Source organism: Phocoena sinus, chromosome 17, assembly GCF_008692025.1.
Source record: "Phocoena sinus isolate mPhoSin1 chromosome 17, mPhoSin1.pri, whole genome shotgun sequence".
Classification (NCBI taxonomy): domain Eukaryota; kingdom Metazoa; phylum Chordata; class Mammalia; order Artiodactyla; family Phocoenidae; genus Phocoena; species Phocoena sinus.
The window spans coordinates 38,979,375-38,999,082 of NC_045779.1; the positions used below are offsets into that span (position 1 = coordinate 38,979,375).

General features: G+C 37.8%; 1 protein-coding gene and 1 non-coding gene across 11 annotated transcripts in view; both read left to right on the forward strand.

Moving 5' to 3' along the window:
* The window catches only part of NDUFAF6 (NADH:ubiquinone oxidoreductase complex assembly factor 6), a 40,625-nt gene extending 21,126 nt beyond the window's left edge, over window positions 1–19,499 (forward strand). For 3 of the 10 annotated variants that reach the window (XM_032610304.1, XM_032610308.1, XM_032610307.1), the window contains 7 exons: window positions 1,718–1,774; window positions 5,530–5,632; window positions 7,509–7,642; window positions 8,690–8,791; window positions 11,275–11,331; window positions 17,130–17,210; window positions 17,875–18,022. In XM_032610304.1, coding sequence (XP_032466195.1) covers window positions 1,718–1,774; window positions 5,530–5,632; window positions 7,509–7,642; window positions 8,690–8,791; window positions 11,275–11,331; window positions 17,130–17,210; window positions 17,875–18,003 — 663 coding nt within the window. In that variant the 3' untranslated portion in view covers window positions 18,004–18,022. Of the gene's footprint in view, window positions 1–1,472; window positions 1,775–5,457; window positions 7,643–8,689; window positions 8,792–11,274; window positions 11,332–17,064; window positions 17,211–17,874 lie in introns of all 10 variants that reach the window. The other 7 variants (XM_032610309.1, XM_032610310.1, XM_032610306.1 and 4 more) reach the window with 6 other exon arrangements.
* On the forward strand, window positions 9,389–9,511 carry LOC116742827. The gene has a single exon (XR_004346600.1). It is a non-coding gene; the product is annotated as a small nucleolar RNA SNORA14 (small nucleolar RNA).
* Window positions 19,500–19,708: the final 209 nt, after the last annotated feature.

A 19,708-nucleotide genomic window follows, 5' to 3' on the forward strand; every position in this document is an offset into this window, starting at 1 on the left:
GTCCCCTGCATCAGCAGGCGGTCTCTCAACCACTGTGCCACCAGGGAAGCCCTCATATTCCAATTTTGTCACTTGACCCAATAATATCCACTAATGTATTTTTCCCCTCCAGTGTAGGATCCAGTCAGTTATTTTTTTTGTTATGTCCTTTTAGCTTTAATCTGGAACATTTCCATAGCTTTTCTTTGTTTTCTATGACATTGATATTTTTGAAGAATGTAACCCTTTCTTTTTTTCTTTTTCTCTTTCTTTTTTTTTTGGTAGTAGAACATTCCTCATTTTGGATTTGTCTGATGTGTTCTCATGATTAATGATTCAGGTTATGCATTCTTGGCCAGAGTACTGCATAGGTGATGTATTCTCAGGGTATCCCATCCGGAGACACATTTTGTCCATCTTTCCTTTATTGGCATTGTTCATTTTCGTTAACAGTCAAGATGTTGCCTGGTTTTCCCAATGTGTAATCTACTGTATAATTATAGTTCCCCTTGTAACTAATCAACTTTAAGTCAATGCAAATACGCTGTTCCTCATCAACTTCTTGTGAAGTTTCCTGCATTCATTGATGGTTCTTGTCTTATCCAGTCTTTACTATTATGATTGCAGAATGATAATTTCGCAACTCTGATGCTCTGTTCACATTTACCACTTGGCACTCTACTATAGGCAAATGCTCTCATTCTCCTATATTATTTATTTGTTTATTAATTATTGGTATAAACTCTACTGTTTTTTTCAGTAGTTTATAACTTATTACTATACTTAATTATTTTGGTGTTCCAATAGTCCAAGATTTGGACAGTGGCAGTCCCTTCAAACTGGCTTCTGTGTCCTGACATGCCTCCCATTGTTCTTTTGAGCACTTTCTATTTTCTGGCGCAATAAAATAGAATCATGTTGAATCTCCCTTGCTCAAGCTCTGGAATCACCCATTTTCTAGACTCTTGTTTCCTTTGCGGGGAGTGGTATTAGAGGCCAAGATCTGAGCACTAGGTGTTCTCTTTCCTACTAGAGTGTCTTTACTTGTAAGATAACACTGTACCCTGCAGATTGTTTTCTTTGGAGCTTTATTACTGTTTTCTTTTTGGAAAGTGTTTATTTTCATTAAATAGAGTCTTCATTTTTATGGAAAAAAGTTTGTGTGTAATATGTAAGCATAGAAGTTGGGGCATATCACATAGCAGAGAAGCTCCACTCTGCTTAATTCTTGTTCCGTTTTTGTTTTGAAAGTGGAATCACTAAATTACCAATAATATAAGAAAAAAAAGACAAATTAGTGGAAAAGTTTTGGATATATTATCCTTACTTGGAAATGTTTTCTAGGGACATTCTCTATTTTTCCCTAGTTCTTTAACATAGCTATCTATCTGGTGATGCGTCATTACGAATGCTCCCTTACCTAGTTTTTTTTTTTTTTTTTTTTTTTTTTGCGGTACGCGGGCCTCTCACTGTTGTGGCCTCTCCCATTGCAGAGCACAGGCTCCGGACGCGCAGGCCCAGCGGCCATGGCTCACGGGCCTAGCCGCTCCGCGGCATGGGGGATCTTCCCGGACCGGAGCACGAATCCATGTCCCCTGCATCGGCAGGCGGACTCTCAACCACTGCGCCACCAGGGAAGCCCCCTTACCTAGTTTTGTATTTGGTTTGTTTATGTTATTCAGGTCTACAGAAGTCATTTCCAGTACTTTCTAAAACTTACAACTCTTGTTTTTTTTAGGCTGTCAAAAGACATAATCTGACTAAAAGATGGCTTATGAAAATCATTGATGAAAGAGTAAGTTGAAATTGCTCAAGTCTTAAGTTTTTTCTTCCTTTTTAATCCTTAAGCTAATCTTCAGGGAGGAAATGTTTTAGTATGTGTATTAATATTTGGAGAAAGGAAACTTTTAGAGAACTGTACCATTTTATCCATTCTCCATCACTGCATGCCACCCACCTCAGCCGCCCAGCCCCATACCTAGAGACAGACAAGCAAAGACAGGCACCCAGACAGAGGCATGCGTGTGCACACCACACTCTACTAGTTTGTTTTTTTAAAACAGAAAGTTTTTAAAACAGAAATTTTCAGGCTTATATAAAAGTAGAGAGAATAGTGTAATATACTTCCATGTGTATGTCACCCAGCTTTAATAGTTATAAATACATGTCCAATGTTATTTCATCTATATTCTACCAACTTCCCTCCCTAAACCCTATTAGATTATTTTAAAGTAAACCCCAGACATGTTATTATTTGATCTGTACATATACATGTATCTTGAAAAGATAAAAACTTGTATAAAACAGATAATCAACAAGAACCTGCTGTATAGCACAGGAAACTCTACTCAATATTCTGTAATAACCTAAAATGGGAAAAGTGTCTGAAAATAGATGTATGTATATGTATAACTGAATCACTTTGCTGTATGCCTGAAACTAAACACAACATTGTAAATCAACTATACTCCAGTATAAAATAAAAATTTAAAAAAGGAGAAAAAAACTTGCATAAAACGTAACTATTATATGATTACCAGACCTTTAAAAAGTATGGATAATTCCTTAATGTCATCAAAACTTGAGTAGTTGTACACATATCATTATGCATACCCAGTGCTTGGATCTCTGTCCAGATAGAGGGAATAAGGAAAGTTCAACAGTTCTAGCAAATGGAATCTTATACTGAGTTCTTAGAACTAAGTTCTAGTTCTAACCAAGCATGCAAATTGCTTGATGATCTGGGCTGATTTGTTTAATCTTTCTGACACATTGTTGGCTAAGTGTCCTTGTTGGCCTGATATTTATCACATATTCTTGTCCTGAAAATGTAAGTTTACTTAGTTTATTTGGATACCATCTATTAATAACCATAGGCTATAGTAGTAATAATATAAGCAAAAATGAGATAATGACTTTAACATTTAAAAAATTGCTCAGTTGGCCTATAGAATTAATTAGTACTAAGAAAATGTATTTTTCAGGTGTCTTCAGTTTTCATGAGGTAAAGAAAATTTGAGAACTCAAGACAGAGATAATGGAAAATCTCTCTTTTTTTCTTAATGAAAAAATAGCAGTTTTTCCATTGTTTAGTGGAAAATAACATTTGGCTTTTGTATGGAGGGATAATTAAAAGTAAAGGACTGGGATCAATCTCCCTGCATTGATCCGAAGATTCAGTATAATCCTTATAAAAATTCCAGCTGCCTTTTTTGGAGAAATTGACCAGCTGATCCTAAAATTCATATGAAAATGCAAGGGACCCAGAATCATCAAAAGAATCTTGAAAAAGAAAAACAAAGTTGGAGGACTCACATTTCCCAATTTTGAGACTTAACTATGAAGTTACAGTAATCAACTGTGTAGTATTGACCTGCCATAGACATGTAGATCAATATATACTGATCATATAGATCATCTTTATTGGCATGGAATAGAATTGAGAGTCCAGAAGTAAACCTATATATTGATAGTCAGCTGATTTTTGACAAGGGTATGAAGATAATTCAGTGGGGGAAAGAATAACCTTTTCAACAAGCAGTGCTGGGACAACTGGATATCCACATGTGAAAGAATGAATTTGAACTCCTGTCTCATACCATGTACAAAAACTAACTCAAAATGGATTAAAGACCTAAATGTAAGAGTTAAAGCTGTAAAAGTCTTAGGAGAAAACATAGGCATAAATCTTTTTAACTTTCTGTTGGGCAGTGACTTCTTAGGTATGAGACCAAAAGCACAAGCAATAAAAAAAAAAGATAATTGGACTTCATCAAAAGTAAAAACTTCAAGAAAGCAACAAGACAATCCACAGAATGGGAGAAAATATTTACCAGTTATATATATGATAAGGGACTAGTGTCTAGAATATGTAAAGAACTCTTATAATTCAGCAATAAAAAGACAAATAACCCAACTTAAACATGGGCAAAGGATTTGAGTAAACATTTCTCTAAGGAAGATATACAGATAAGTAATAAGCACCTTAAAAGATGCTCAACATCTTTTCATGAGGGAAATGAAAATCCAAACCACAATGAGATACCCCTTCCTACCAATTAGGATGGCTATAATAAAAAGAATGAACAATAATGAGTGTTGGTGAGGATGTGGAGAAATTGGAACCCTTCATACGATGCTGATGGAAATGTAAAGTGGTGCAGCTGCTTTGGAAAGACTGTTTGGCAGTTCTTCAGAAAGTTAAACATAGAGTTATCATAGACCTAGCAATTTCACTCCTAGGTTGGTATGAGAAATGAAAACATATCCACACAAAACTTGTGCACAAATGTTCACTCATAATAGTCCAGAAGTGGGAACAACTCACAGTTGAATGAATAAACAAAATGTGTGTATCCATACAGTGGAATATTATTCAGATTTTCTTCAATTAAAAGGAATGAGATACTAAAAGATGTGCCAACGTGGATGAACCTTGAAGACATGCTAATTGAAAGAAGCCAGATACAAAAAGCCACATATTGTATCATTGCATTTTTATAAAATGTTCACAACAGACAAATCCATGGAGACAAAGTAGGTTAGAGGTTTGTCAGGAGATAAGGAAAGGGAGAACTGGGAAGTGACTGCTTAATAGTTACAGGATTCTTTCTGAGGTGATGAAGAGAAAACATTCTGGAATTGGTGGTGATAGTTGCACAACTTTGTGAATATACTACAACCACTGAATTGTATACTTCAAAAGGGTAAATTGTATGGTATATGAATTATGTTCCAATTTGTTTTTAAATGTAGTGGAGCTGGAACATATATTTTCCCCTGGGATTCATTGTTGGTGCCAGTTTCTCCTGATTGTAAAAAAGGAGGAAGGGGTGGAGGAATAATATTACCTTGGCCATCAAGTCTTTGTAAATGTATTATTATAAAAGTTGCTAGATGTTCTAAGATTTACATTTTTCTGTTTCTTGAATATAGTGTGTTCTGGTAATTAACCGTTGGTGTATTGAGCATAGTTTCTTTTATGGGGAATGGGGTGTAGGGCCTGGTTGTGATCTCCTTTCTTTTTCTAGGCACCTTTTCCTTATTAAGAGCACGGGCTTAATGGTCAAAATATGTGGGTTTGAATCTTTTCCCCACCACTAATTCGCTGTGCGACCTTGGGTGTATTCCTTAACTTGTTGGTAACTCAGTTTCTTCATCTGCGAAATGAAAAAAGTATTAATTCCTTTTGAGGGAGTTGTTAGGATTAAGGAGATAATGTCTGAAGTACTTAAGTAAGAGCTCAGTTGTCAATTTCTCATGATACCTCAGGCTTTTAGAAGGAAGTAAAAATTAAGCCAACCCCATGTTCATGGTGATTTGTGCATTGAGGTTATTCCTGAGGTATTATTTTGAGGGGTGATTTGTAAGTATTGAACATGTAGGTCTTTAATATTTTAATTTTATTTTAATCTTATTTTATTGTGTAATAAACAACTTATACTAAAAGTTTTTATTCTTTACTACTCAATTCTTTAGGGCAAAAAAATCGTGCCTTTTAAAAATAAAATACTGACAATTCGTCAAGCAAATAAAGCATTTTGTTTGTAGGAAAAAAATTTGGATGACAAAGCATATCGTAACATCCAGGAACTGGAAAATTATGCTGAAAACACACAGAGCTCTCTTCTTTATCTAACACTAGAAATATTGGGTAAGTTTTTCTTTTTATACTTCTCTTTTTTAAAGAAAACACCTTTTTTTTTTTAAATTGAAGTGTAGTTGGTTTACAATATTGTGTTAATTTCAGGTGTACAGGAAAGTGATTCAGTTATACATATATATATGTATTTCAGATTCTTTTCCATTATAGTTATTAGAATTGTGTTAATTTCAGGTGTACAAGAAAGTGTTAATTTGTGTTAATTTCAGGTGTACGGGAAAGTGATTCAGTTATACCTATATATATATATGTATTTCAGATTCTTTTCCATTATAGTTATTAGAAGATAATACGGTTCCCTGTGCTACACAGTAAATCCTTGTTGTTTATCTATTTTATGTGTAGTGGTGTGTTATCTGTTAATCCCGTACTCCTAATTTATCCCCCTCCCCTTCTTTCCTCTTTGGTAACCATAAGTTTGTTTTCTAAGTCTGTGAGTATGTTTCTGTTCTGTAAATAAGTTCATTTGTATTATTTTTTAGATTCTACATATAAGTGATATTATATAATATTTGTCTTTATCTGATTTACTTCACTCAGTATGATAATCTCTAGGTCCATCTGTGTTGCTGCAGATGGTAATATTTCATTCTTTTTTATGGCTGAGTCACATTCCATTGTGTGTGTGTGTGTGTGTGTGTGTGTATACACACACACACATGCACGCCCCACATCTTCTTTATTGACTCTTCTGTTGATGGACACTTAGGTTGCTTCCATGTCTTGGCTATTGTAAATAGCACTACTGTGAACATTGGAGTGCATGTATCTTTTCGAATTAGTTTTCATCTTTTCCAGATATATATGCCCAGGAGTGGGATTGCTGGATCATGTGGTAACTCTATTTTTGGTTTTTTAAGGAACCTGCATACTGTTAAGAAAACACCTTTTAGACTTCACTCTTTTATAATTTGACAATCTAACCAGTTTAACACTGAAGTTTTTCTTTGCACCAACTAGAAAGGAATAGCTTTTTTTTTTTTTTGAGTTAGAAGGGGAAAATAATATATACCTTTCTTTGGAATGGAATGTAGACTAATTACAATACCCCGGCTCTCATAAAAGGACTTTAGCTACCTCATGAGAATGCTGTAATTAATAATCTGGTAATTGCAGATGATTCTATTTTTTTATGCATCTCCTACAATTTGGAAGGCCTGTGGCCTGACTCCTTTCTTCTCTGTCAATAATACTTCCCCATGTTTAAAAACAAAAGGTAGAAGAAATAAAACTGTATATCTAAAAGTTTTATGAGATTTGTCTTAAAAAAAAACAACTATGCCACTCAGATGGTATTTTTCCTACTTTGATTTTGTTCTAAGTTGGTGAGGTCTTATTGTAATGAGGAAATTATTTGGGACAAGGACAATATTATCCATTTGAAGAAGGTAATATGTCTTTATGTCACCCTAAAAGAATAACCCAAGTCCCTACCAAATTTCCCGGGCCTGTTCTGCCTGCACATTCAGTGACATGTTTGCCAACACAATGAAAGGAGGGAGCAAAGAGCAGAATGTTTGTTAAGCATATACTTAAAATGAGGTCATATGGAAATTGCACTGAGGAGAAGAAATGCAAGACTTGCAGTGTTTTTCCACGATAGCTAATTAAAATTCCAAATGTGCTCTTGGTGTGCTGTACTCTGAGGAAAACGCTTTTATTTAAAAGTTGAAGTTCAGAAACCTGTTTATGGTAAATGGTCAGCTTGTCTTTGTGCCCAGTTTTGCTCTCATACATCCTGTTTTTCAGATATAAAACATGGGAGAAACACCTTTTACATGTTTAGGTCATTTCTCTATGCTGCTTCTGTTGACTTGTTATGCATTTAAAGAGAAAAGAGCAGCCCAGTTGATTTCTAAAATCACAGGTATAAAGGATCTTCATGCAGATCATGCCGCAAGTCACATTGGAAAAGCACAAGGCATTGTAACTTGCTTGAGAGCAACGCCGTATCATGGTAGTAGAAGAAGAGTATTCCTTCCCATGGATATTTGTATGCTGGTAAGGCCGTTGTTTGTACCCTTTAATTATTTACCTCAAGAATATGGGGAGGGACTTCCTGTCTTGGTTCTCTGCTTAGTCTATTCAAGTGACCGTTTTGAAACACATGCTTATTGCTTTTTTGCTCCAGAGTTACCAAGTCAGAATTTTATCAGTCAGGCATTTTAGGTCTGTGGTGGAGCTATGAGTAAGAAGGTTCAGAGAACCTCACTTGGTGTACTTACATGTTGATGCCTTACTCCCTTTCAAGCAATTACAGTAATTATTCCTAGTGGTCACCTTAGCCTGTTCTTTATTTTATTTTAAAGGAGGAAATAATCCATTAAAAAAGAATACTGTTTATGAGAACTTTTGTTTTCTGGAGGAGGTTCATTATTGTCTGTTCTATTAAACTTCTTATCTGTCTGTTTCTTGCTTTATTTTGTTTCACCTACAACTGTCATTAGTTAGCATCTTGTTGCATATTCTTCCAGGAGAGAGAGAACGTCTGTGTGTGTGTCTATATATGCACTCACATACATATAGATATATTTTAAAAAACAAAATAGGGGACTTCCCTCGTGGTCCAGTGGTTAAGAATCCGCCTTCTAATGCAGGGGACGTGGGTTCGATCCCTCATTGGAGAACTAAGATCCCACATGCCACGGGGTAACTAAGCCTGCATGCTCTAGAGCCCGAGCGCTGTGCCTACTGAGCCTGTGCGCTCTGGAGCCCCTGCGCCGCAACTAGAAAGCTCTCGCACTGCAGCTGCTGAGCCTGCGCACCACAACTAGAGAGAAGCCCGCACACTGCAATGAAAGAGCCTGCCTGCCACGTGTGCCACAACTAAGACCCGGTGCAGCCAAACAAAGAAACAAATAAATAAATAAATATTTAAAAAAAAAAGAAAACTGACATCATGCAAGCTGCATGGCGTGGCCAAAAAAACCAAAAACCAAGGAAACAAAATAGACATTATACTGTATATACTGTTCTATCACCAGTTTTCTTGAGCTAGTTTTAATTGTGCTTTTTGAATCCTGATGTAATGTACATTTTCCCACACAGCATAGTGTTTCACAAGAGGATTTTCTACGGAAGAGCCAAGATAAAAATGTAAGAGATGTGGTATATGACATGGCCAGCCAGGCACACTTGCACCTAAAGCATGTAAGTAGCCTCTTTTTGCCAAATCATTTAGGAAACTATCATTTCTAGCTGTGGCTACTCCTAGAGCATGGTTGTAGTGTTCTCTCTTTGGCAGTCCATATCCATCGCTCACTGAAATCCCAATAGATTTATCTCAGGGATTTTTATAAACTTTTTCTACTTTTAAAAAATCTCCTTCTCCCTCTCAGCTTCCTCAGTTAGGCTCCTCTCTGATCCATCCGATCACCATTTCTCTCTTAGGGGACAGTGTGTCTTTCTGTCTTGTTAAGGCTGATGCCTCTTCTACTCTTCCAGGACCTTGCATCGTCAGCAGTTCCCAGCTGGTATTTTCAGTTGGCCTTTCTGATAACTTGCCCCTTTTATCTTCTGGTTTGTTGCTACTGCCTTCTGAAGTTACAGGCAGCCCATTGGACCCTTATTTTCCCTTCCCAATTAACCTTTTTTGCATAAGTGTTCTACATTCATTTTACCTCAAGGCCCTCACCACCATGGTGTACCATTCACCATACTATAATTTGGCTTTCATCCTGCTTACTCAAATAATAATCTCTAGTATATAATCTCCTTACTGCCACATTTAAAGAAGTGTCTGATTTGTTGCATTCTTAAACCTTCTTGGTAGCTTTACTCTAAATGCTTCCAAGATATGAGCGAATGTAACTTATCTAGGTTGCTCAGTCAAAATAGTTTCTGAAACTAAAATTTACATGTAAGTTATTAGAGCCCAGAAAGTACAAACAAGTGATTGCCATATTTAATATAACTTAAATATATTAAAGCTATAATATTAAAACTTACCAACTAATTAAGCTATAATAAGTCATTAAAAAATAAAGAGTGATTTAGAGAGGGTAGATGTTTTATATGTATATGTATGTATGTGTGTGTGTGTGTGTGTATATATATATATATATATATATACACACACACACACACACATACATACATACACACATATAACAGAGGAAGAATCAGCTAGACTTGATAACTGATGGGATTGTAGCAGAATCAGGAAGGAGGAAAGTCGAAGGCTGCATGGAGTTCAAATATAGATGGTGATGATGCCAGTCAGAGACTACAATAAAAAAGCAGTGGTGTGCTGGGTGCTGATCAGTAGCTGCTGGACATCACTGAATGTAAGGGGATTAGAGGGCATTTAGGGAGGTGGGCTAAAATGCAGATAGTAGGATTGTGACTTTAAGAGGAGGTCAGAACTGGAGGTACAGACTGGGGAGTCATCCAGGCGGAAGGCTTATGTTTAAAGCTCTAAGTGTGGCTATGCTGTTGTCCAAGGAGAATATACATTTAAACCGAAAGACCAAAGGCAGAACCTTGAGCCCACCTCCATTTCTCAGGTAGGAGGAGGAAGGGCTATTTAATAGGAATAAGCAGAAGGAAAGAATGATCAAAAGAAGTGGGAGAACTCAGAGTCAGTGTCTTGGAAACCTAGGGAGGAGCAAGTTCCAAGAATGGGGAATACTGAAATTTTGCATTTCTTGGAGAGATTGAGAGAAAAGATAGGTATGATGATTAGTAAATTGTGGATGGTCTTGCAGAGAGCAATTGTAGTAGGTGGGGTAAGTGAGTCAGGAATAAGAAGCAGTATCTGACAGTATAAGCAAAGACCTTTAGACAGAAGTGGGCTTGGTGAGGGCTGGATGACGGGCATCGGCCTGAGTGGATCAGGGCACTGTAGTCCAGAGTAGTAGGGTGTTAGGGTGGATAGATGGGGTTAGATTCAAGATGTGTAGGCCTTTGAATTCCAAGATGAATATTTGGGACATGATCTATCAGGGAGTTAAGTTAAAGAAAGAAAAAGTAAAACAGTGACTTCAGGACATGAATTTGGCTGGCTCTGGCTCTGGGGCATGAATTAAAGGTTGGGGAACACAGAGGCAGGAAGATCAGCTAGAAGGATCTTATATTCATCTAGACAGGAGGGAGTGACATCCTAGCTGGGAAGGTGCTGGGACTTGTATGTAAGTACAGTTGACCCTTGAACAATCACGGGGGTTAAGGGCTCCAACCTTCCACGCAGTTGGAAATCCACGTATAATTTATAGGTGGTCTTCTGTATCCAAGGTGGATTCAACCAACCAAGGATCATGTAGTGCTGTAGTATTTACTGTTGAAAAAAATCTGCATGTAAGTGAACCCATGTTATTCTAGGGTCACCTGTATGTCTTCATTTACCCCTTACCACAGAGCTGGGGGGGTCAAAGTTATAAGGCAGTTGGAAATGTCAAAACTAAATGTAAGAAAGAAGAGAATTCTTAATATAATACCTTTTCCGGATTCCTTTAGGTTTGGCAAATTAATCTCAACCGGCAGGAGATGAGAACTATTTTCTTGCTTTCGAGAGCGTCCCTAGCAGTGCTGATTTAAACTGCTGGTGTTGCTTTGTGTTCACTTTCAGAGGGAGAGTGTTTATTTCCAGAAATATTTGTATTTCAAACCAGTTTCCTTTTGTCTTCCTTTTTTAGGCTAGGTCCTTCCACAAAAGTGTTCCTGTGAAAGCATTTCCTGCTTTCCTTCAGACGGTAAGTAGATTAACAGAGAAGGTTGTTTAATTAATGAAGCAGATGTGTGTAATTTTTTTTTTTCTATTTTATAAGGTTCCCAGTGCAGTTCTTTAGTTTGGCATCTTTGTTTTGTTTTCCTCCCTGTGGTATGTTTTGTTAGTTACATTCTGCTTTTGGTGAAGGTCATGCCTGTGTTCCCCAGAGGCAGGTGAGTGGAATTGTCATTAGCACTGGCTGCAGCCATACTGCATCGTTTTGAATCTGTTTTGCCACTTACTAGCTGTGGAACAAGTTCCTTAATCACTATGTACCTCAGTTTATTCATAGGTAAGATGGGAATCATAGGAGAAACCACCTCATAGGAGTGTTAGGCTACTTATAGCCATATAAGTATGACCTAATAGTCTATTATATTTTTTCTCCTTAGTGACCATATTGTAGCACTGGTTCCCGAAAGTGGTTCACAGACCAGTGCTGAGCTGGCTGCATCAGAATAATCTGGAAGGCTTCTTCAAAAATACAGATTCCTGGGGTCTTCTTACTAAATAAGACTCTTGAGGTTGGGGAGGGGAGCATTTCTAAGAGGATCTGTGATTTTTAAAAATTCCCCAGGTGATTCTGATGTGTAGCCTGGTTCAGGAACCATTGTGGTAAAATACATAAAGAAATGAGAATAGCTTCCGGTTAGTAGCACCTACTGTGGGACAGGTTCTGAGCTAGGTCATTGCATACGTTATTCCTAGGTGTTGTTTACTTCATTTTATAGATAGAAACCAAGGTTCAAAGATCTGTGATGTTTGAAAATGGAAAATTCATGCATTTTCTACAGTACCAAACATACCTTCTACATTTTTCCCTAAAATATATTTAAAGATTCATTTCTATCCTTTCACATCTTCTATCCTGGGTCTCAGATCTGAGTGTTTGAAATCATTTTCTTTCTTTTCTGGGTTCACTTATTATAAAAGTAATATGTTAATGTTTTAGATGTTCACATAAGAGGAGGCGAAAGAAATTAGAATGCTCTCACAATTCTATCCTTTCCAGAGATAATGTCTGTTCATCTTTCTGGACTTCTTACGTTCATGTAATTATATATGTATTTTTTGTATAAATGAGGTGTCGAGCATCTCTTTCTGTGTCAACACATTGTTCTACATCACCATTTTTAATTGTTATTTATTTGGTTATTTGGTGATGTACTATCATCTCTTTTGTCTCTCTTTTTTTTTTTCTATTTTTTTCTTTTCTTTTTTCTTTGGCTGCATCACACAGCATGCAGGATCCTAGTTCCCCAACCAGGGATCAAATCCACACCCCATGCAGTGGAAGTGTGGAGTCCCAACCACTGGACCTCTGGGGAAGTACCCCATCACCTGTCTTGACTTATAAGCTCTAAGAAAGTTCAAGACTTTGTCTGTTTTGTTCACTTTTGTGAAATAGGTTGTTCTCAGCTCTGCTTGTCCATTAGAATCACTTGGGGAACTTTTAAAGCAAAACAAAGCAATATTGGGCCTGTCCCCAAACCAGTTAAATCATATCAAAGAGGTTGGATCTAGGCACTGATACTTCTTAAAAGTTCCCCCAGTAATAATGAAGTGCAGCTAGGCCTAAGAACCAGTATCTTAGGCTAGTGGTGTGGTCCCCGGGCCAGCAATATATGCCTCGGATACTGTTAGAAATGTAGATCTTGGGATCCACCACAGACCTAATGGATCAGAAACTCTAGGGGCTGGAGCCTAGCTCTGTTTCCATCCTGTGCCAGGAGAAAGTGGAGGGACTACATGGTAATTTCCGAGGAGCTGCTTCTATCCTACACCCTCATTCCAGCTGGGGCACATCTCTTCTCATTTGTTTTATATATGGAGCATCTGTTAATTACTTTGTTCAAAGAAAACGTTTTGCTGTTTAAAAATGGTTTGAAAATGACTAGTCTAGGGTAGAGTATGTTGTGCTCTATAGATGAGGTTTTAAGAAGCTATATTCAGAAATTGTAACATCTTTTTTTTTTAAATGTCGGTTCATTGGTTTATTTATTTATTTTTGGCTGTGTTGGGTCTTAGTTTCTGTGCAAGGGCTTTCTCCAGTTGCGGCAAGCGGGGGCCACTCTTCATCGCGGTGCGCGGGCCTCTCACTATCGTGGCCTCTCTTGTTGCAGAGCACAGGCTCCAGACACACAGGCTCAGTAGTTGTGGCTCACGGGCCCAGTCGCCCCGTGGCATGTGGGATCCTCCCAGACCAGGGCTCGAACCCGTGTTCCCTGCATCGGCAGGCAGATTCTCAACCACTGCGCCAGGGAAGCCCAGAAATTGTAACGTCTTTGAGAATTTCGCAATGAATTTGTTACTTTGAACAATTTATTTACCATTAACCATGAACCAAATCCTAATTTGTGAATGCCCAGTTGGGCTCTAATTTTGAGGTCATGTTTCATCTGTATTTTAATGGAATTTTCTCCTAATTATAAAAGCATTACATTCTCATAATAGAGATTTGGAAAATATAAAAAGAATATTAGAAGAAAATAACAATCACCTACAATTCCCAGACCCAGAGGTAAATGCTATTTACACTGTTCTTTCTTTTTTTTTTTTTTTTTTTTTTTTTTTTTTTTTTTTTAAACATCTTTATTGGGGTATAATTGCTTTACAATGGTGTGTTAGTTTCTGCTTTATAACAAAGTGAATCAGCTATACATATACATATGTTCCCATATGTCTTCCCTCTTGCGTCTCCCTCCCTCCCACTCTCCCCATCCCACCCTTCCAGGCTGTCACAAAGCACCGAGCTAATATCCCTGTGCCTTGCGGCTGCTTCCCCCCAGCTATCTACCTTACTACGTTTGTTAGTGTGTATATGTCCATGACTCTCTCTCGCCCTATCAAAACTCACCCCTCCCCCTCCCCATACCCTCAAGTCCGTTCTCCAGTAGGTCTGCGTCTTTATTCCTATCTTACCCCTAGGTTCTTCATGACATTTTTTTCCCCTTAAATTCCATATATATGTGTTAGCATACGGTATTTGTCTTTTTCTTTCTGACTTACTTCACTCTGTATGACAGACTCTAGGTCTATCCATCTCATTACAAATAGCTCAATTTCATTTCTTTTTAAGGCTGAGTAATATTCCATTGTGTATATGTGCCACATCTTCTTTATCCATTCATCCGATGATGGGCGCTTAGGTTGTTTCCATGTCCTGGCTATTGTAAATAGAGCTGCAATGAACATTTTGGTACATGACTCTTTTTGAATTTTGGTTTTCTCAGGGTATATGCCAAGTAGTGGGATTGCTGGGTCATATGGTAATTCTATCTGTAGTTTTTTAAGGAACCTCCATACTGTTCTCCACAGTGGCTGAACCAATTCACATTCCCACCAGCAGTGCAAGAGTGTCCCCTTTTCTCCACACCCTCTCCAGCATTTATTGTTTCTAGATTTTTTGATGATGGCCATTCTGACTGGTGTGAGATGATATCTCATTGTAGTTTTGATTTGCATTTCTCTAATGATTAATGATGTTGAGCATTCTTTCATGAGTTTGTTGGCATTCTGTATATCTTCTTTGGAGAAATGTCTATTTAGGTCTTCTGCCCATTTTTGGATGGGGTTGTTTGTTTTTTTGTTATTGAGCTGCATGAGCTGCTTGTAAATTTTGGAGATTAATCCTTTGTCAGTTGCTTCATTTGCAAATGTTTTCTCCCATTCTGAGGGTTGTCTTTTGGTCTTGGTTATGGTTTCCTTTGCTGTGCAAAAGCTTTGAAGTTTCATTAGGTCCCATTTGTTTATTTTTGTTTTTATTTCCATTACTCTAGGAGGTGGGTCAGAAAGGATCTTGCTGTGATTTATGTCATAGAGTGTTCTTCCTATGTTTTCTTCTAAGAGTTTGATAGTTTCTGGCCTTACATTTAGGTCTTTAATCCATTTTGAGCTTATTTTTGTGTATGGTGTTAGGGAGTGATCTAATCTCATACTTTTACATGTACCTGTCCAGTTTTCCCAGCACCATTTATTGAAGAGGCTGTCCTTTCTCCACTGTACATTCCTGCCTCCTTTATCAAAGATAAGGTGTCCATATGTGCGTGGGTTTATCTCTGGGCTTTCTATCCTGTTCCACTGATCTATCTTTCTGTTTTTGTGCCAGTACCATACTGTCTTGATTACTGTTGCTTTGTAATATAGTCTGAAGTCAGGGAGCCTTATTCCTCCAGCTCCTTTTTTCGTTCTCAAGATTGCTTTGGCTATTCGGGGTCTTTTGTGTTTCCATACAAATTGCGAAATTTTTTGTTCTAGTTCTGTGAAAAATGCCAGTGGTAGTTTGATAGGGATTGCATTGAATCTGTAGATTGCTTTGGGTAGTAGAGTCATTTTCACAATGTTGATTCTTCCCATCCAAGAACATGGTATATCTCTCCATCTATTTGTATCATCTTTAATTTCTTTCATCAGTGTCTTATAATTTTCTGCATACAGGTCTTTCGTATCCTTAGGTTGTTCTTTCTTTTAAATGAATTTCTGTGTATATTTAAAGTCACACTTTATATGGCAGTGTCCTATTTATCAAACATTTAACCACATCATTAGAAATGTTAATACAATATTTGATGGCTGTATAATACTCGCTCATGTGCTTGTATATTAATTTCATTAACTATTATTTATAATTGGATATTATACAACTATTAAAATGAACATAATAAAGTTCTTAGAGATGGAAAGTTAATAACAGTATCTGAATTAAATTTTTAAAAAAGTAGGTTACAGAACATTATGAATAACATGAGCTCTTTTTTCCAAAAATAACAGAGAACATGTGAAAGTACACTAAAATATCTGCAAAGTTTTTTCTCTTAACGTGTTTTTTATTTGATATCTACAAATGAATATATATGTACGCATGTATTATAAAGGATAATGTAATGAACACCCATGAACTCACCACTTAATCCAGGAACTAGAATGTCACCATTAAATTGCACTCACGTGTTTTCCCAATTTCATCCCCTTGACTCTGCCTTCCTCCTCCAAGTAGCTATCCTGAATTTTGTATTTATTATTATCTTGCTTTTATTCTAGAAAAGCTTTTCCCTATTTTATGTATTCCTAACCAAAATGTTGCTTTTTTTTTGGCTGCATTGGGTCTTCGTTGCTGCGCGTGGGCTTTCCCTAGTTGCATAGAGCAGGGGCTACTCTGTTGTGGTGCGCAGCCTTCTCATTGCGGTGGCTTCTCTTGTTGTGGAGCACGGGCTCTGGGCATGCGAGCTTCAGTAGGTGTGGCATGTGGGCTCAGTAGTTGTGGCTTGTGGGCTCTAGAGCCCAGGCTTAGTAATGGCACGTGGGCTTAGTTGCCCTGCGGCGTGTGGGATCTTCCTGGAACAGGGATCGAACCCATGTCCCCTGCATTGGCAGGCGGATTCTTAACCACTGCACCACAAGGGAAGTCCCTTAGGTTTTTTGTTTTTTTTTTGAGCTGTATAAAAATGGATTATTTTCTGTTTATGTCTTCTGGGTTACACACACACACAGAGTGTTTCTAAGATCTGTCCATATTGCATCTAGCTACATTTATTTCATGGCAGCTTAATATTTCATTGTGCGAACATTTATTTTTTTGTCAAAGAACTTCTGGATTGTTTCCAGGTTTTTTGCATTTGTGCACATTAATGCACGTTTCTTGCCATACATATATATAAGTGCAGGGTTTCAAAAGTAGAGAGTGAATTTGTTTGTATGTACACTCATCCGTTTATAGTGTATGCAAGTCTGGGAGAACACACAGTCCTTTGGACAAGCATATGCTCTCTGTGGGTCACACAGGTTGCGCTGCAGAAGTCTAAGGGGAGCTGTACACGTGGGCTGAGAAGGCGGTGGGGCCGCTTCACATCGTGCAGTGCAAAAGTAGGTGGCTTCTCTGTTTAATAAAAATTTACAAATTAATAAGATTGAAAAGCATAAAGAGCACTGCCCATCGTCAGTGTTTTCCATCCTGACCCCCGGTCCCAGAGAAAGGCTTGTCAAGTTTTGTGTGATGCGGGGAGCATGGTGTGACGTTTATAGGGACCTGTGATTGTTCTCCCTGGCTGCAAATTGTTTTCCAGCAAGAACATGGACACCCTTTAAACTTCTTCACAAAATAATTTTTTAAAGAAACAACTTGAGCTCCCCCTCATGGCACTGTGTGTTTCTGTGTGTGTGGGGGGGAGTGTTCATTTTCCTCAAATGAAACACCCCTTTTGTATTCTACAGAATCTAGTAATAAGACCTGGCAAATAATTTCTCTGTCACATTTTGACCAGAACACTAAATTATGATCAGAATTGGCTTGATGTTTCTAGTGCTAGATCTGTGACATAGTTTTACTGGCTTCATAGAAAACTTAGAAGATGTCTTTATTCTCTCTCTCTTTTAAAATTTTCATTTACATTCTTAGTATATAGAAGGCCATCTCAGGAAAACTAAAATAGCCTTAATACCTGCTGGGTTTGTTTTTGTTTCTTTTAAAGACTTAATCATTTTTTTTTTTTCATTCTTTAATCTAGTGACCATTATTCTCTTTTTTCAGGTTGCTCTGGAGGACTATTTAAAGAAAATTCAACAAGTGGATTTTGATATATTCCACCCATCTTTACAGCAGAAGAATACTTTACTTCCATTATCTTTGTATATTCAGTCATGGAGAAAAAGATATTAAAATAATTTCGTGGCACTGATATTTACTTTTATTAGTTTTACAAAAGTGTACTAGTTTAGGGTTCTTGTTTACAAACAACAGGAACTTTACATAAGGAGAAAATTCACTTATTGGATGAGTGTGTAGGTCACAGAATTAATGAGAAGTTGCTGTGGGGCCGTGATGCCCAGATTCTGCTGCAGGCACCGCCCTTGTCACCAGCAGCCCAGACAGTGTCTGCTGTGCCATCCCTGCAGAGTCCGAGCCCCAGGAGGGAGTATTGTTCTAGCTGTGTTTAGGCTGCAGGCCATGCTTCAGCCACCAGAGGGCAGGGGGAAGCACGTCTCCTCCCGTCCTCACCCTTAGAGAAGAATGGGGAAGGGGCTCAAGAAGTACTAGGTTTGCATGCTGAGCAGCCAAAACCCAGGCGTCCAGGACAGCTGGGAAATGCATTTATTTAGGGATCATGAAGAGTGAAGTTAATATTTGAGGAGTGTCAGTCGCTGTGTTGAGGGCCTTGTATCTCTAACATTTAATCTTTACCACCCTGTGAAAATTTGTCCATGATGATAAAATAACTTATTTCAAGAGCTCCAACCCTAATTTGACTTTAGCTCTGGCCGATTTGAAGGCTTTTACTTTTTTGTTTACCCTTTTGCTTCACTCTCTATTACTGAGCATTATCATCATGAACAAAACTGTATTAACAAAATGTGTATTAATGGAGGGCTTCCCTGGTGGCGCAGTGGTTGGGAGTCCGCCTGCCGATGCAGGGGACGCGGGTTCGTGCCCCGGTCTGGGAAGATCCCATGTGCCGCGGAGCGTCTGGGTCCGTGAGCCATGGCCGCTGAGCCTGCGCGTCCGGAGCCTGTGCTCCGCAACGGGAGAGACCACAACAGTGAGAGGCCCGCGTACCACAAAAAAAAAAAAAATGTGTATTAATGTAAATTAAATTAACAAAATTGTATTGAACATTCATTAAGGGGATACTACATTTTTTAAAACTACTATACTAGTTGAGCTTCCCACTAAAAAGCTCTGTGCTGTATACTTTACAGTGTTCTCATCTGATCTTCAAAACTGTGAAACAAGGAACATTTTTGGTAATTAAAAATTTTTAATTATAACATACGTACTAATTGCAAAAACCAAAATTGTTTACATTGCTGGTAGTTGGCAGATCTGGACTCTGAATGAGTCTCTGACTCCTAAAACCAGAATTATGCCCTAGTTTCCTTTTCCTTTCTTTTTAGTGGTCATGTTTTCTGCCCACTCCCACCTCTGTTGTACCCTTTCTCTATGCCATCTCAAGCCTTTGATTTCAGCTATGAATTAGTGCCTACTTCAATTGTGAATTAATGATGGCTTAAAGTATTACAACTTTGCAAATAAAATTCAAATGGAGAGCTGCTTGAGGGCAAGAATACATAGTTTTATTCATCTTGGGATTCCCCCAGCACCTCGTATGGCTTCTGATTTAGAGCAGGTGGAGATTAATAAATGTGTAAATGAATGAACATACAGTACTGTTGTTTATGTTAGTGTACTTTTGGTTTATACTGATGCTGAAAGAATATCCTCTTATTTAATCCTGTGGCTTTAGAGAGCTTAAAGCTTACCTAAAAGAGGAAAATCCAGGGAAGTGGGACACATTTCCTCTTGGGATTCTGAATGGTCCAGAGTTGAAAATTCATTAGAGATAGTCTTTATTAGTAAGAATTGTCTG